Raw genomic sequence first — 19,835 nt, 5'->3', positions numbered from 1 at the left:
TGAAGACGAAGAAATTGCAGAAATACTGTTAAGTGGATTGCCACCAGAATATGACTCGCTTGTTAGTAACCTAGAGACCCTGTGTTTGACATCCAAACTTTCTAGCGAGGTAGTGAGAACTAGGCTGTTACAAGAAGAGCAGAGGAAGGACTCCATGAATGCGTCTTCGACTTCGACTACTTCAGCGTTTGTAAGCAAGAAACAGATCACATGCAAATATTGTGGGAAACCAGGACATGTGAAGGCTAAATGCTTTAAGCTGCGACGTGAGAAGATGGCGAAGAAGAGGGACAACAAGGATCAACATGCCTCTGCCTACCTAGCCCATGCTGCTGCCGCTGAATTGTTTTTGGACTCGGGTTCATCAAATCACTTAGTGAAGGACAAGGAGTTACTGTGCAATCTTAAGGACACTAGTGCGCAATCAATATCAACAGCAAATAAACAACAGATGACCAGTACGAGCGCAGGAGAGCTGAACCTCGTTATGAACAATAAGGTTAGACAAATTAAAAATGTTATGTTTGTCCCCAGTCTGTCTGTAAATCTCTTGAGTGTTTCTAAATTATGTCAAAATGGTTTCATTATTGAATTTAATGCTGATGGTTGTTTCATATATGATGAAAATAGTAGAACTTCTGGCAATTATTTAGCAAAAGCAAACTGTACTAATGGCATTTATAAATTAGAGGGTTCTGTATGTAAAGGTAACTTGCCCAATAGGATGCACTCTTTGCTCCTGCAAGAGAGGCAGGAGACACCGAGCGCAGCAGTCGCTACCTCTGCGGCGGCAAATTTGTTTCATTGCCGTCTAGGCCACTTGAACATTGCAGGTATGAATAGCTTGAGAAAGCATGTGTGTGGTGTCGTGTTTCAGGGTGATGCTTATGACAAGTGTGAAGCTTGTCTTAAGGGGAAGATGGCCACCAAGCCTTTCCCTAAAGCCAGCTCAAGCAGGACTACCCAACCGCTGCAGCTCATACATAGTGACGTTTGTGGACCATTACCAGAGGCAAGCTGGGGTGGGGCGCGTTACCTGGTCACCTTTACCGATGACTTCACAAGGAAGACCTTTGGATACCTCATGAAGAACAAATCGCAGGTAATGTCCTATTTTATTCAATTTAAAGCCTTAGTAGAAAAGCAACTAAATTTGCCTATTAAATGCTTACGTTCAGATAATGGTAAAGAATACTGTAATTTAAATTTTACTGAGTATTTGCAAAAACATGGTATAATTCACCAAACCACAGTTCCTTATTCGTCTTCCCAGAATGGTACGGCGGAAAGAGCATTTCGTACTTTATTTGAAAAAGCGCGCTGCATGTTACAGCATGCGTCCTTGGAAAAGCGTTTTTGGGGAGAGGCCATCATGGCAGCCATATATTTAAAAAATAGGTCTCCCACAACTGCTTTGTCCGGACACATTCCTGAAGAAGTTTGGTCTGGGTCTAAGGTGGACCTCAGCCATCTCAGGGTGTTTGGCTGTATGGCTTATTCGCTTGTTCCTAAAAATAAAAGGGATAAGCTAGACGCTAAGGGGAAGGAATATATATTTGTAGGTTACAGTGAGACTTCTAAGGGATATCGACTAGCTGATCCCTTATGTCCTACTAAGGTGATTATCTCTCGAAATGTAGCATTTATTGAGAACAAGTTCAGAGGTTCCTATCCTCAACCTTCAGAAGCTGACAGCGAAGAGCAAATAAATATTTTTAACTTTGACTGTGATACAACAAAACAGAACTGTGATAAAAATATTAATGAATTTAATCCTAATAATAATGAATTAAATTTTAATAATGATCAATTATGTGTAAGTGATAGTGAAAGTAATGATATTAACGGAGATAATATTTCAATTTCAGATGGCGTGTACTGTACTGGGAGTGAGGACGAGTCCGAACCCGCTGGTTTGTCTGCAAGCGAGGACGAGCTCGACCCCGCTGGGCTGCCTGCAAGGGAGCCAAGCTCCGAGCCTCTAACTTCGCCATGCGAGACCACAGCTCGGGATGGTGCCGCGACTGGTCCTGCGACTGTCGCTTCGCACACTGGTCGTCCAATCCGCTCTACACGTAACGTACAACCTCCGAGATTTTCCGACTATGATATGACTGATAACAGTTTTATGGTCTTTGAAAATCCTTTTATCTCCGAACCACTTACATACAACGAGGCGGTGAATTCAGCTCATAGTAAGGAGTGGCTGGAGGCCATGACGCGTGAGTACGACGCACTAGTTGCCAACAATGTGTGGGAGCTAGTGGATAGACCCGTAGATAAAAATATAGTTAAATGCAAATGGGTATACAAAGTAAAATATGATGCATCTGGTAAATTTGACCGTTTCAAAGCTCGTCTAGTTGCCAAAGGTTTTACTCAATGTAAAGGTATTGATTATAAGGAGACTTTTTCACCCGTCGTACGTCATTCTACTATGCGAATTCTGTTCTCAATTGCTAATCAATTTAATTTAAATATAGACCATTTAGATGTCGCCACAGCCTTTTTAAATGGCGATTTGAATGAAACTATATTTATGGAGCAACCAATAGGTTTTTGTGATAAAGATCCTAATAAAGTTTGCTTGCTTAAGAAAAGTATTTATGGCCTAAAACAGGCGAGCAGGATGTGGAATTGTAAAATACACAATTTATTATGTAAACACAACTTTGTTCAATCTAAATGCGAACCGTGTGTCTATATGAGATGTTCTGGTAATGATATTGTAATAATTGCTTTATACGTAGACGATTTTTATGTATTTTACAGTCCAAACAGCTTTAATAAAAGTTTGTTGGTTTCAGTTCTTGAAAAAGAATTTAATGTAAAGAACCTAGGAGAATTAAAGAGCTGTTTAGGTATTAATGTCACTAGGGATAGAGTTAAAGGCATTTTAAAACTCGACCAAAGTGAATATATACGTAAATTGCTTGTTCGCTTTAATATGCAAAATTGTAAGGCCGTATCTACACCAATGGAGGTCAACTGTAAGCTACTGAAATCTAAAAATATTGATAGTTTACAGGATGACATTTACAACTATCGTCAGCTGCTTGGATGCCTGATGTATCTGTCCGTCTGTACGCGACCAGATATATCTTATGCATGCAGTCAGCTGAGCCAGTTCAATAACTGCTTCGATAGGACTCATTGGCTGGCAGCTAAAAGGATTCTGCGTTATTTGGCAGGAACGATTCAGTACTCTTTATGTTATCATAAAAGTAAGAATTGGTTTTTAAATGCCTTTACTGACGCGGACTGGGCCAATGATGTGACCGATAGGAAAAGTTATACTGGTTTTGTCATTAAACTCGGAAATGATACGGTCAATTGGGAAGCTCGTAAGCAAAAGTGCGTGGCGTTATCATCATGTGAATCGGAATACTTAGCTATAAGCGATGTATGTAAAGATGTCACATTTATTCAAAATTTACTTTCTGAAATTTTACCTACACAAAGTCAGGATATTCAATATGTTGTTTATAATGATAACCAGTCCGCACAAAGATTGTTGCATGTTAATGAATATTGTCATAAGCGTACGAAGCATATAGACTTAAGGTTTCATTATGTCAAGGATCTTATCAATAAGAAATTGATTGATGTTAAGTACATGCCTACTGACAAAATGCTCGCAGATGTTTTAACTAAACCGTTATCCAAGGTCAAGCATGAGCGTTTTGTCACAGTAATGAATTTGATATAAGCATTTGTATTGTACTCTTTTGAATGTAGAGTCACATAGAGGAATGCCTTATCAAATGTAGAGTCACATAGAAATATGGTAGAGTCACTTAATGTAGAGTTTTTTTTGTGATTGTTTTATATTCTGCATTTGGTTATTTGCATTGAGTACAATAAGGGGAAGTGTTAGAATGTATTGTCCTCATATAATTTGGTAGCATCATGTGTAGAGCCCTTACACTATGCCCGTAGCTTTTCATGTCTATGCATGTAGTCTATGGTTTAACTCTCTTCCATTCTGTCAGCCATAGCGATAGGATCTATTTTTAGATTCATTAATTTTTCTAATATATATTATTACCATTTGACGATTGCAAGCTGTACGTTATTCTGAGAAATAAAAGGACCGCTTCAATATTACGTGAGTTATCATTCCAACGTCTTCAGCCGGCCCCTCGCTCCCATCTCTGTGTCACGCGGTACAGACGCACTGCTAAGACCCAAGGATCTTCAACAATGTCATTAGCCTGGAATGTAGTAAATTTAATCAAATGATGTCATTCTTTAGCTATAAAGAACAAAAGGATCTTCTTTTGTTTTCTATGGCAATATAACAGATTGTTTTGTTGTGGTTTAGGTTAGCAAAGCATCGAATAATTATATTCACGTGTCTACATCATGTCACATACTTAAGTGAAAATACCGGGCGAATAATGTCAAATCCAAAGTAACAATATGTGGTACTCTTCGTATATTTAAACCCCCTTATTTATAATACGTAGAAAACCTTTGTCATATTTTGTCTTATTTTAACAGATTTAAATTCTAGATTTATTAGACTTACAATTAGGGTTGCCAACCGTACTATATTATATAGTATTGTACTATATTTTGGCTCTCTGTACTATATACTTTTGGAAAAATATATAGTACGCTATAATACTATATTTCCGATTAAACGTATGTTACACTTATGTTTAGTATTTTATCTAAAAGTACCATATTTTTTTGAAATGTACTATATTTTTGATGCCCTATTCTGGAAAATACTATATTCTACCAAAAAATAGTTGGCAACCCTACTTACAATAGTTATCAAATGATTTTCTTGTTATCAAGTTATTGCATGCGTGCCAATGCTCTGACAAATAAGGAAGTGGACGACCGTGCGAGGTGGTGAAGAAAAAAAGGGAAAGCAGATCCTGATGACACCAAAGCAGCTCATTAAATGCAACCGGGAAAAACGCTAAGATGAAATAGAGACATAGTTATCAAAAGATTTTTGCTTAAGTAATATACTCTCATTTTACCTACTTGCCAATTCATTGGCGTTACAGAGACGATGCCGAAAGTTCGTAGGCTGTTCGTTACATGAGTAGTTTAGTGAGACACGACCACCCGCCGGTGACGAGAGATAGCCATCGGGCATCAGGTGTCGGTGCGATAGGCCACGCCATGGCAATCGTCGCCGTAAATAAAATTCGACACTCAAACAATGGGAAGGAGCCCTAGCGCGATCGCGCGATACGATGGCGTCATTATAATTGCTTTCCAAGTAGGAGCGAGGGAAATGTTCATGGAGACCGGTACAAATAGGTATGTGCAGAGAGCGAAACTTTGGTGCCGATGACAGACGTATGACGTCAAGCTAAATACAGAGTGTTGTTATCTAGATTATAGATACTTAATCAAATAACAACTTATTAGCCTCTTTAGTTTACTGATATTGAAACTTGAGTTGAGAGATTTTATACGTACTGGTACTGGCCACGTATAAAAACATAACTAACTGTCTTTGTCATGTTAAAAACAAGATTGTTGGAAATGACAACCAATTTCTGTTTACTTATTTTTTTATTAGTAAAATATAACCGAAATATTATTGTTTGAAGTCGCTATGGAGTCTATGCAGCCGTATTAGCAGAAATTTCCTTTTCTGATTGTAAAAAATGAAAAAATGTACTGCTCCTGCTGTAACCAAAATTTAACAGCAAAAGCAAGCAATATAGAGAAACATTTGAAAACAACAAAGCATATTGAACGAGAAGGAGAGAAAATGACACAATATGATTTTAACATGGATTTAACAAATTTTATGATAGCTTCGAATATTATTTTATTTATTATTTTTTGTGTAAATTAAATTACCAAGCATTTTTATAAATAGACAATTATATATATTATCATTATTAACCTTTTGGACGCCAATGACCAATATATCCGCACCGTAGGTTCAACGCCAAAGACCGATTAATCGGTCACAGACCACAGAGCAACATAGACCTACGTGCATATACATAAAGTTCAATTTCAGTTTTGACACTTCGGTGACGTGGCATCAGCGTGACAGCTTTTGTGTTTGACACGGCGTCGAAAAGGTTAAGAATCATTGAGGTGTTACAATGTTGTTTTAAAAAAACATCCTATATGCGACTTAACGTCATAATGACGTCATCGGCACCAAAAGTTTCGCTCTCTGGGTATGTGTTATGCTCTTTTACGCATAGTTTTTAAGAGTCTAAAGACCAGGTTACGTTGGTTAGCTTAAGAACTCGGTTCCCTGTCGCTTGTACAATCAGTAGGAACCCACGGCCTGTCCGTCGCGTAAGAGCAATCAAAACAATACAGATGCGATCCCGCTCCCGGTTAGTAATTTGATACGTTTTAATATCAATGCTCTAAAATGTTTGTGAATTATGTAAAAGTGTAGGTAGTTTGTACTCTACAAGTTCGGGATCTATCGGGATTGGGGCAAAATATTTTATCAAAAAACAAATCGCTCAATATTATATAATTACCTACTTATAGTAATATAAGTTATAGATAATTACTTTGCGGTTCCCTGTTAATAAACATGCCCATATGCGCAAGTTTACGTCACTATCCTCAAATGTAAAATAGGACGTTACTCTTATTTGAACAGTATAATACGAAATGTACTTATACCTACACCTACGAGTATGAATATTCGTACCTATTTCGGTTCTACTCTTGTATTAGCTATTGCGTTGCGAAGGCATGCCAATTGACGGGCGGCCGCTATTAATGAATAGGGAAAGGATGTGAGGAATGCGGTAAACTCTATTTATCAGGTACCTAGAATTATTTATTATGCCAAAGCCGCACTATCTCGCTACTAGCATATTTCCCCGTACCGTCGCACCGGGACGCCGCAGGCCGCGGCGCGGCGTATCGCTGCGGCATCGTGAGAGAGTTCGCGATCGGACCAATCTGTTATCTAACACAACCGACCCGCGGTCTCTTTGACAGCCGATTATGGACAAAAGCGATTCGTTTTAATTACGAGATTATCGATGAGAATCTAATCAAGCTATATAATTTTCGCGGGGTCAATAATGTTGACGGGTTTTTACAGAGAAACGGTTTTGTTAGCTAACAAATGTTTTCTTTATTTCTTTGATGTAAATGCGGCGTAACACTAATGTATGAAAGACTTAATGAATCTGAAATAAAAGGAATGTTTATTCCTTACATTTGTTATGTAAATATGCAGTCAAGGTGTAAATATTTGGGCGGTGGTTGTTGCTGGACGTTACGCTTGCATTCGCTTGTTTAAACCGAATATTTGTTTTTCCGCCTACCCGAGCGTAGGTACATACAAAAGCTTCTTGTTCCGTGTACCATGCATCAGAAACAGAAAGTTGTTTAATTGGTACCTACTTGTTGCCCCCATCTCGCTTCATTTAGTAATTAGGTTCCTGCATTACTACATGCAATACCTCTTTGACGACATGGTCGACATGCCTTCGCTCTACGTGTGGATGGAAATGTTAAACTGATCATATTTTAGTTTTTTGACATTTCTGTTAAAATGTTTAATTTTGAACCGTAAGATTGTTTTTCATAGGACGGAAAATACATTGCCGTTTTCTAAGGACTAATACTTTATGGCGGCAAGTAGAGTTAATAGTTCCACTTAGTCACACAAACGATTATGCCAAGAAGTCATTTGTTTATGAAAGCTGCTGTACCTATATTCCGCAACATTTAGGGCCGGCGGCGAAATTATTAGTAGGTACGTGATTGGCATGCACGAGTTGGCCCTTAGATCGAACACGGTTGACAGGAGCCGTGGGAACCACTTTTATGAATAGGAAACGTGTTGCCGAAGTAAATATCGTAAGCCGGGTAGGTCAAGCAGGGGTTACAAGAAGTAGATCGCGGATCGCGAACCGCTTTACATAAGGTGCGTCTGAACTGGGATCGTAAGAAATAAATAAAGTGTTTTCATATTCTATACATCTAGGTACTCTGCCATATTACGGCAAATACTTACATACTTATTTCCTATCTAGATACGCTGTTTTGCCGTAACAGCTTAAGGCAGTAGGTAGGTACTTACTTGCTTCTCTAGTAGTTTATATGTAGGCATAAATTTAAGAAAACAGTTATTTCAGGATATGACGGACAATTATATCCTATCCCATCAATAAAATGTATCCACCTAGGTGTATAATAGTTAGTACACATGCGGTTTCCGGCTACTGTACGGTAAATACTGTAATAAACCGAGCATCCAGCTAAATGCAGCGTACACTGGTGCTGCAATACAGGAAGACAATATTTTCATATGAGTTATTCTGTTAAAGTAAAGCCGCGCTCACATTGAAATAACGTTACGTTTTTGCATTTGCATTACATTGCACGGCCTTATTAATAATTTGATTAAGTAAGTCGTGTATAGATTAGTGTTTATAATTGAATACGAGGAAACGAAAGAGGTATGTCATGATCGTAGCAAGTGGAAATCCGTGGTCTCTGCCTACCCCTCCGGGAAATAGGCGTGATTATATGTATGTATTATGCGTTGACACTTTGCTTTCATAAATAATGAAAATTTTGCCTCTAATTGTAGATAAAAACATGGGGATACAAATAAATTTTACAAAAATTAAAGTAGGTACCCAACTATTCAAAAAGAATGTGTCCATACAAAGCTGACAGCTTTTCTGAACTCGCAAACATATGAGTTCATTGCTCGCAAATAAAAAAAAGTGCTGGCCATGTTGCTCCGCGCAGGTCCTTAGTCGCAGTAACGACGCAGTCTGGCGTCGGCGTCGGCGCGTCGGCGTCGGCGCGTCGAAATGAAATGAAATGAAATGAAATGAAATGAAATGAAATGAAATTTGTTTATTAATAACAATTGTTACATGTCAAGTAGGTACAATATTACGTATTCAATAGAATATAAATTTTATTCGGCGGCCGTCGGCGGCGGCGCGTGGCGTTTGTTTACGGAAGTGCCCGCCGCGCCGCCCGCCCTGCGCTAGTGAATGGACACAATGAAACGTAATACCTCATGTCGATGCAGTTGCGTATTAATGCAAAGGGGGAATTGTAAAACGGGGGTTGTGAAAACACAACACAAAATACCTGTTGACGGTATTGTTTACACGACTACTGAAAAATTACTGCAATGTCTTTATTACAAAGTTTTATTTTAATAACTTGCGGTATTTGAATTATGTCCAATAAAACCGAATCTATATTTGGTTATTTGGTGAAGAAATGCTAGTAGGTTACGTTAAGCTAGTCTAATGAACATGCAAAACCTGTTATGTTACTTAATTTGTTTTGTTGTAACGATTATTAGTAAGTCCTCAATGATAACTCATAATTTATTTTAGTTTTATCATCATTAAGTAGTAGTCTTTTACATTGTCTCAATCAGCAAAGTTAACTAAAAGTCAGATAACATTTTATTACAATCGTAATCAAAAGCAAATCGTTTAATTAGCAAAAATGTAAAATTATAAAAAAAACAGAAATGTTCTAAGCTTCGGTTTCATAAGAACTTGGGTACCTACGTGTAAGAATGAGTACGTAGGTATTTACCTAGAGATGCTTAAGATAAGATAAGTTAATAACAATTTATATAGTGCTGCATCTCGGTACTAAATTTTTATTGGTGCGAAGCTGTATCTTGGTCAATGCCGATTGGCGTGCATTAAGCGCGCGCGCATCTGTGATCCGAGCGGGAATAAAAATAAATCCCGCTCGGGGAACGCCGACTTCATATATGTTCACTGATTTTTGTTTTTTATTTACTTTTGTATGGCGTGAAATTGAGCAGTGATTGCAAGTACTTATATGTTTTTTAAACATTGGAAACTTACTGCACAATAATGAGTTTTTGAGTGCATTTTGCTCGTAGCGGTTTTAGTGCTGTACTTTTTTTATGTTTTATAGTTCCTCTTTACAAAGCATAATATTAGAAATGATGAATTTCAAGTAGGTAACGTTTGAAAGTTTAAAATAGTCTAGTCGTGTGTAGGTAAGTACTGGTTCTGACACTTATGACGCTAAAACCAAATAAATTTGAATGAGATTTTAATTGAATTGATTGTCACTAAATATATTAGACATGTTTCTGATTTACTTCTACATAAACGCCCATTTCGATATTGCACACGTAGGTACCTGTTTGAAACTTAATTAAGCTCGGGCCGCTTGAAAATCCCATTAGTGTTTGTAGTGCACGTAGGTACAGTGGGCCAAGAAAGCGTTCTACCAGTTTTGACAAAAGTCTTTGCGAGATCTAACGATCGCTAAGGTTGAGAATTGTCACTGACATAATATTAAATCGACCTTGTTGTCTCATGACGTTCAAACGAACCTCAACCGTAGGGTGGTAGACCACATTTTTGGCCGACTGTACCTATTAATGTGGCGTGCTACGTCTTTTTGTTTACTATGCAATGCGATAGAGGTATTGGTAAATGTTTGTATTTCAGCTGCCGTGGGAACCGAGAACCGAGAACATGTTTTGTTCATAATTAATAATTACATACTTATTCATATATTAAGTAACCATATTAAGTGCTTAAAGGATATACTAATCCAATACAATTGTATTTTATGCAAATATACTTAATGATTGTTACTTATTTCATAGAACGCAAACGTAAATTTTTGGCACATTTGCTCTACCAAATTGACATTGCATGTTGTGTGTTCGAGTGGCGTTCAGTTTTTAGGGAACGATATAATAAAGTACCTACCTAGTGCTGACAACATTGCACTTAGCAGGATACGTGCCTTTTTTATAGATTGCGGTATGATAGGAGATGTGATTTATCGTAGTCAGATGCGGTTGCCAGGCAACGCGCGTCGCCAGCGCGGCGGCGAGAGCGCCGGGACGCTGCGGCGACGCTCAGTCCGCTCCCGACGCGCCGCGGCGGCTCCGTGCACCACGCACCGCCCGTCGTGGTCGCACGCGGAAAATTGTAGTGTTCCTTATTACGACCGATGCTGAAATGCAGCTTTCAGTGCTATTTTCAAAGTGATAAGTTCTGTGGGAAAAGTTTCTGGAGAATGTGGAAAAGTTAATAGTGGAAAGTTTCTAACGTGAATAATGCTAAACTTCAGTAAAGATAATCAGCGATATATATGATTCTGCGAAAACATTCAGCTCAATCACTTCAATATGTGTAATAATCACAGGATTCATTTTTTTGTGATAGAAGGTTATATTTAATTTGTAGAGTTAATTGCACATTCGAAGTTTATTCACACGATAGCAGTCTGTGCTGGGATTATACTATCAAGATAACGAACATTAATATTAACATTCCTCTTATTCGTTTCGTATCAGGCATCTAAAATATTCTAGAAAAAAATATTCTAGAAAAAAACTGAAAATGATACTCAAATTCTCTTCGAACGTCGGGGGTAATTTTGCAAGTATTTAAGTTTAAGATAAACATGTATGTCGAAGTGTTTGCATGTGTTTAGTCACATGATCAATGTCTGCCACTGTTTAAGTGTACCTACCTAACACTTAAATGTGGTGAGAATTAAGCTCTTCTAACGTATTTTTCTTGCAAGGGTGCATACCATACTACTTGTGTGTGTACATAGTAAAGTTTTCTGCCCAGACAGACAGGCGCTTATAGATCGTGATGAAAGATTTTAATGAGACTTAATAGATGATAGTGTAATGACTAGTCGCTAGTGTTTTGTATATCTTATAGCTAATGTTCTTTGTAAAACTTTTGTTCTCCTTTAGGTTTAATCACTTTTTCAGACTGTTCAATCAATCGAATTTCATAGCATTTACCTACTGAAACTATTGTAAACTAGTGTTCAAAGCAGGCTCATACCTCGGAATCAGTATAAATGGACGTCTCGGCTGCAGTCGGTGGCCATTCTCCGACATGTGACGATCTTTTATTTAGACGAGCCGCACCCCCGAGGTCGTTCACCCCTCGTGCGTGGAGGAAGGTCAGGGTTATACGTTGTACGTGTCACTGTTTACACCCTGTTAGTGCACCATGGTGTGAAGAGTCTGGGGGGAATTCGTTTGAAGTTACTGAGTTTCCGACAGCCGTATTCAACAATTGTGTAACTTTCAAGTAAGGTAGGCAAAAATTTAGAACTCAATAAAGCCACGCCACCAAAAGTCAATTAGAAATCGACACTTGCTAAATATTATATTGCCAAATACCTGCTCGGCTTTCAGAAAGTCGCATCTCTATCTCACGCTCTATTATTTTAGAAATTTAAATTTAATCAAATAATCCATAATATTATCTACTTAGAATTTTAAGGCAAAGATTTGTTCACTGAATCACAAAATTGCCAGCTTTCGATTTTGAGTGACGTCCGACATATTCAATTTGTAATACGAGAAGATTCAGGAAGTAATGATGCAGTGTAATAGTTAATGTGCACGTGGGTGTCGCAGTGCAGGGGCGCTCGCCCCCGGGCGCCGACTTTCCACTACCATCCCAATGGAAAACGCCATAACATCCTTAACATTTTGTGCACGTGATGCCTTTTTCCTCTAGAGATAGGCTAGTTCCCACACACAGCACGTTCCTGCGGTCTTAGCTAAAGAGCTTGCTTTGTTTATGTTTCTCTAAGGAAATAGTGGTGTTTTCTTTCGAAGGAAGTGGTAATGAATTTCAATTATTTTAGAAAGTTTTTAGTTTTCATCTGCTGTAATTCATAAACTAGTAAATTTTGCAACATGACTGGTTCTAAAGATAAATAGTGAGTACCTAAGTGATAGTATGGATGACAGTGAAGATAGGTAGAATGCGCCGCTTGCGATGCGCAGAACCGACCGCGAACGGCGCGGACGCTGCGCGCGCGCTGCATCGCCTTGCGTTTGCGCTGTGGCGAGCAGTGTTCTATCTTCAGCGGAGCTACACAAAGGCCTATGTCGCACGCTCGCGCTCCCGAAGCGTCGCCACAGCCCCGAGGAGGAAGCCCACGGTGTGTATTTATGGGTCGTAAACTTTACACCCAGAATATGAACCGGCCTACACACTGGCCGCTCAATATTAGTTTGAATGAAAACACGAAATAACAGACGCGTTTTGCTGGTTGTTAAAAAACACTTCGAGACATAACGTTTATGTTATGTTATGACTCATACGCTAATATTCGACAAGTATGCAAGAGGGGCCCATTTCTCGAACGGTGTTAGGCATAACAATACCTACACTACACTAATAATATTAGCCTAATATTGTTCGAAAAATGAGCCTGTTTTCGAGCAACGTAGATAGTTGCACATGAAGATTGAAAATATACTGCATATAAATTAGTTGTTATGGATAATTACCAAATTACATAGTCGGCTTCTTATTGCTGGATTATATTTTTTCTAAGGTTACACGTACCTCTACTACGTATGTATATATCTATTTTCTCTCAAAAAACACCGTGTCCGAATTGGTTTCACGGAAATCAGTTTTCATTAGGAAGTTACATTTTAATTAAATAGTTAATTACTCGCCTTACGCGTACGCTCACTTCCTCCTGCGGCGTTCCATGAGGCTAGTGTAATCAGTAATAACAATGGAGCTTAATGAAACTTCCAGCTGAGGGGCTATAACCCGACCTTAAACTGCAGTAATCACTTAAGCCACACCTTTCCTACACTCATCTATCAGTTTTATAGGGCTGACGCGGCCATCCGATCGCGATAGGCATCGAGGCCCTCTTTACTCACCTTAGACACCGAGCGTACTTCCGAGGCTTTTGTTTTAAAAGTATTCGACATGCAAAATATTAATTCTATACACTTAACCTTTTGGACGGCAATGACCGATATATCCGCACCGTAGGTTCAACGCCAAAGACCTATTAATCGGTCACAGACCACAGAGCAAATCGACCTACGCGCGTATACATAAAGTTCAACTTCAGTTTTGACACTTCAATAATGTGGCGTCTGAGTGACAGCTTTTGTGTTTGACACGGCGTGGAAAAGGTTAATACACTGTACTGCTGTTGCACTTAATACAAGCTTCTCACGGTGATGAGATGGCTTAGAGAGGCATGGCTCTATCTCGTAACTCTGACCAAGGCGGCAGAGTCATCGGCAACAGATTGTTACTTATTTATATCTAATTTTCAAATGATAATTTTTAATTCCCATCCGTAATGTAACCAAACTCTGATACTTATATTCTCACCATAACGCTACATTTCGTTTCCCTTCAATGCGCGCTATTCTCTTTGTGTAATGAAATACATCTTATACATCTGTCTGATCAAAGCCGGCGTGTAGCGGCAAAAAATGCTCGAGAATTATATTACTACTTTTGATTTCGTTTTAATGACAGCAGCTGCGACCTTGTCGGAGAACTTAATCAAGGATTTGCTCCAGGCATTCTATTCTTTTTACTCGTTCAAAGTGTTATACTTAAATTCGCATTATTACTTTGTTTCAGACACGAGCCGTCAGCGCTCCTGCCACTCCCGCCGGTGCGTTATTTGGAAGGGATCAAGTGAGTATATTCCCCATCAAGTTGCATAAAAGAAAAGTCAGAATTAAGATGTCACGTGTGGGTTTATTATCTGTGCAAGATAATTATAATTACTGTGTACGGTACGGCAAGATAAATAGCCTTGAACGCGTGTCTCCGTTGAGCAATTATAAAAACAAATGTGCATCATTACTTGCGACGCCTCAAGAAAAAGGGAGACAAGTATTGTGGTTTGACTACAACTGCACACTGGTATCTTCAGTAGTCCGCGCCATTACCTCGGAGCAACTATTTAGTTAGGTGACAGTATAAATGAATGTCTTTATGCTCCAATGGGTTCAATTTACGTCGAACATAAGCAGAGCTTAAGGTATGACTACGCTAATCGGATTAGCGTCGCGGCTCGAGCCCGAGGCTCTATTTTGCGTGCTAGCCATTTTATTATTTTGCTTTTAATACAGAGCGCGCCCAATCGAGTTCGACGCGCAGACAAACCAGTGTAACTATGACCTCAGTATCTGCGCCAATTATAGGCAATCGGGAGAGCGCATCTAAATCGGTACCCCTGCGCATTCGACTCGCTCGTGCTCAGTAAATATGTAATTGGAACAACAACCCTGCGCCTACGCTCCGCCTATGTCACTTTCTCGGAGTTATGTCTCGCCTACGACCTCTAATATAGACACCGACTAGATATAAACATGGAAATACGAGATTTTCCATGTCACTATTTGACACATTTTACGTATTTGTTGTTTGTCTAGTAGATACCAAATAGATAAGTATTTAGGTACAGTGCAGTTACTTATTTAGGTACAGTTTGTCATATATATACTTTCATATGTGTGGGTAGATGAATAAAGAGTTAGTCTTACAACCAGCCTACGTGTGTTATTTATTCCTCCGTCACAATACATATTTTACATGGCGCAGTCGAGTAAATCTACGTGAAATCGGAATTATATTGTACTAAATTACGGCCCGTATCCGTTGTAATAAGAAAATTGAGTGCGAAGTGTACAAAATAAGTGTATTTCCTATGTGAAGTTAAACTAACCTATGAACAATGGAAGCTGTGTTACAACCACCCGCGCCGTTTCTATTTGAGAACAATATTTCAAGTGTTACTTCGGGAAATTTGAGTAAGGCGTGGCAAAACTGGAAAACTGCATTTAACATATATTGTGAGGCATGCGAACTTCATAAAAAAGACGAAAAAGTGAAAACTAATATTTTATTGCACGTCATCGGACCCAAATGCAGAGAGGTATATCAGCAGTTTTCGGTGAAACCAACGACTTTGCAGGCGCTTTTAAAAGAATTTGACGATTTCTTTTTGCCTAAAACCAATACGACAGTTGAGAGGCATAGGTTTTTCACGAGGGAACAGAAATCACAAGAATCAGCAGAACAATATGTTTTTGAACTCAATAAAATGGCTGCCAAGTGTGGATTCAAAGACTTATGTGATGACCTTGTAAAAGATCGTTTGATTTGTGGTATACGAAATACTACTCTGCGTGAACGTTTGTTAAGGGAGCCCGATTTAAAACTTAGCTCAGCGCTGGATATTTGCCGTTTAGTGGAGATGTCGCAGGTGCAAGCCAGTACTATAAAACCAGAATCGGAGACGCATCATGTTCATGAATTAAGCACTTATAAATAAAAAGTGGAAAAGTGGGATTATAGAAAAAAATGTCGGAATAAGATCATACCTAATTCGTTTGGAAACCGGAAATGAAATAGTTAGGAACCGTAGGCACGTGATTACCGATTCTGAACGACGCAACAATAATATTCAACACCGGTCCCAATCATACGATGATATTGTCATCCCGAACAACCAGAATAATTTAAATTCTAGCTTATCCAACAATCCGTGTAACCAAAACAACAACTTATACATTACTCGTTACGGCAGGACAGTGAGACCGCCTGATCGCTGGGGTTACACCGACACGCACCGAAGGACCTGAGATTTTGTACCTACCTAGACATACTTAATGTTCCACATGTTTGGTTCAGGAATGGCGAATAAAATTATGTAAAAGCTATATGTTATAAGTCAATGTACGTTTATGTGATACAATCACTTACAAACTAATTTTGCCTGTATTGTCATGCGTTTAAGTTAATGTAGTAAGAATAATTCCTAATTAAATGTTTAATTAACTATAAAATAATACGGACTTGTCCAGCTCCAGCATAATGCACTCTGAACATTTGTAGCTACTACAAATAAACTATTAAAAATTTGTACCTAAACATGATATAATTTAAAATATTAAAATACCAAGTCATTGTAAAATTAATGAATGAATTGTAAAATAATCAGCATGTATAATTTTGTAATAAAAATTGCATGTATCTAATGTAATCATCTCAGAAATCCTCTCATGGATTTAGCTGATTTAGCATGTTTTTTTTTTTATTGTTAATTTTTTTTTCTCCTTATAAAAAGGGAGATGTCATATATATACTTTCATATGTGTGGGTAGATGAATAAAGAGTTAGTCTTACAACCAGCCTACGTGTGTTATTTATTCCTCCGTCACAATACATATTTTACACAGTTTAGCCCTAAAAAATTACCTAATAATTTCCCAAATTCAGCAGAATATACAGTCAGCATCAAGAAGGTATCTACTATTCTCTAATACCATAACAAAAAGAGATATTATGTCTCTCTCTCTATATGTACAACAAATTAGACTGTAATCGATACTTTTGAACGCGAACTGTAGAGATAATATCTCTATTTGGAAAAAGTGTCCCAGAATATTAGATACTTTTGACGCGTATATTCATACGCTATCTGGGTCATTCTCTCATTTCGTGCAAATCGGTGAGATTCTCTCGATTTGTAATTTTTCTTTTAAATGGTAAACTTTTGGGTTTCGTCAATTTGTGGATTCATTTATTAACATTTTTCTGCTAAAGGCACCTTTGTAACCTTATTACTTTTCATTTAATAAGGCTACTGGTAATGAACTACGCGCTGGTAATGAAATCGGCCGAGATGGTAATTTTATCTGTGGACGGTAATGAAACAAACTTATGAAATCGAACATAAAAAAACTGTATTTCAAGAAAATTAACACCAATTAAAATCGACAATATTAAAAACATGTGTCTTAAGCACTGTGGAGATGATCAAACCGACTTAACATACACTTGGGGTTGACAATCTCAACTTATAATGTTCAAGCTAGATGGTACATTTACCATTTACTTATCATCATTATAAGTCGAGATTGTCAACCCGAAGTGTTTGTTAAGTCGGTTTGAACATCTGCGCACCATATCACATAAAACGTAGTTTTCAAATTTTCAAAAATTAGCATAGACAAAATATATTTAAATCATTCGCGTTTTGTACCTATGTAATTTATTTTTATCGTTTTAACCCTATAGTGTGGGGTGTCGTTGGATAGGTCTTTAAAAATAAATAGGAGTTTGCAAACAACATTTTTTGATAAAGTGAATCATTTCGGAAATAATAATTTAGAAAGAACAAAAAACGGTTATTCCTTCTAACTTTTGAAAAATCGATCCAAAAATATGAAAAAAAAATCATAAAAATAGTGCTTAATAAACTCATTCAAACAAAATTAAAGCAAACTTGATAAGTTAAGCCGTTTATGAGTTATCGCTAAAAGTCTTCCCTTCTTATTTTATTTAAAAGCCTGGCAACCCTTATTTGTGATCGGATTTTCGCAAGCAACCCTATAACCACATAATAGTGACCGGGAAAAGATAGGCAACTTAGTTGATTTATATTGTACAAGTTGTATACTTTCCATTGGAACTTATTTTGTTTGTCAGACAGATCGGTGAAATTTGAAAAAAAAAATTTTTTTTCAAAAAATAATTAAAAATAGTCTTGACCATATTTCTTTAAGCAACCCTATTTATTTATGTTCAGGAACATATTTTCTTTCATAATATGTAAGTTTCATCCGTCAGACATAGGGGAAACTGGGGAGGGTTGATCACCCCTTTTGTTTTTAGCATACATTTTCTTAACTATTTGTAGTATTGAAAAACTTTATAGACCATACGACTCAGAATTTATCTCTTCATTAATAGTTTGAATTAGAACAGATTTGTGCAATAAATTAGATCATTATTTAATGAAAACCCATACTGTTGACTTTTACCATGTGTCCCCTATGTAAGGGAGACTTGTTTACCCCTGGTCGGGAGCCTTGATCCTAGGGGGATCAAGTGACCCTGGTTCTTGGGACACATGGTAAACATATTTTTACCATGTCTCCCCATACCAGATTCTCATTGATTATATAACTCGGATCGCTATTAGCAATGCATCTATAATTTGTAAAATACACAGCAAACATATATATATTGCATCTTCCATGCTTTGAAGTTGTATTTCCGGTAATCAGATGTCTAAGCCGAAGGGATCAAGTCTTCCAGATTTGGGGACACTTGGTAAAAAGATTTTAAGTGGCAATGTCACATTTCGAGGGTAGTATCTACATTAATTTATTCACTTTATCTACAGAAAATTAATATATGAAGATATCAAACACATATTAATCCATAATCTTATACTTTTAAAAAACAATGTAATCGTATTATCCATAAAACAACATAAAATAGGGAATCAATTTTTGTACCAAAAAAAAAGTAAAAAAAAAAACAAAAATCTAAGTTATTAACATAAAATTTCTTGTAACAAGCTAATTTTTTTAAAGTTCGTGTGAAGGTATTTTTAGCGTCAGATACCTACAGCAATTTTAATTTTTTTACCCATCACTGGTCGTTATTGTTTACTATAATAAATAAGTTTAGAAATTTACTGCTCACGTTTCGAGGACGGTGTTTGAGCTGCATAATCCTAAAATCCTTTCTATGGACCGTCGGTTCTATAGTACATAAGGTCGGAAAGCCATTGAAATAGCATTTCATCCATAAAAACAAATATCGCCGGTTGAAAACCAAATATCGTTATAAGTGTTTCTTGTCGACCGAGTAACATCCCCTGTGTGTAAAACGTTTAACTTGATAAAAAAGACCAAGTACGGGTAGTTCGTAAAATGTTGATGTCAACTTTAGTCAGTTTTTTCAAAGGCCACGGGGATAATTCCGTTTTCGGAGTCGGTTGTATAATTGAAAACTGAATTATACGCCATTAAATTCTGTTTTAATAAACAATAATGAGTCAAAAACCTTGAAAGTTTAAATCAGTGTTTCTCTGGTCGTAATTTCGCGGCATGATTTACTAAAGAAAAGAAAATATTTATGATAGCTCTATGAATCATTTTGTAAGTAAATTTATTACAATGTATACTTGATCGCTTTGGGGGTGACATGATCCCGGAATCATATCTCCCCTGAAGAAAAAGACAAAGTATCCCCATACATAGTAAGATTATAAAACGT

At 37.5% G+C, this 19,835-nt stretch overlaps 1 protein-coding gene across 6 annotated transcripts in view; it reads left to right on the top strand.

Annotated features, from left to right (window-relative positions):
* The window catches only part of LOC134647958 (tensin-1), a 148,731-nt gene that overhangs the window by 99,719 nt on the left and 29,177 nt on the right, over positions 1 to 19,835 (top strand). For 5 of the 6 annotated variants that reach the window (XM_063502357.1, XM_063502359.1, XM_063502358.1 and 2 more), the window contains one exon: positions 14,394 to 14,450. In XM_063502357.1, the coding sequence (XP_063358427.1) occupies positions 14,394 to 14,450 (57 nt within the window). Of the gene's footprint in view, positions 1 to 14,393; positions 14,451 to 18,852; positions 18,858 to 19,835 lie in introns of those variants that run through there. The other variant, XM_063502362.1, reaches the window with a different exon arrangement.

Source organism: Cydia amplana, chromosome 5 (assembly GCF_948474715.1).
Source record: "Cydia amplana chromosome 5, ilCydAmpl1.1, whole genome shotgun sequence".
NCBI lineage: Eukaryota > Metazoa > Arthropoda > Insecta > Lepidoptera > Tortricidae > Cydia > Cydia amplana.
This window is presented reverse-complemented; position numbering and strand designations above follow the sequence as displayed.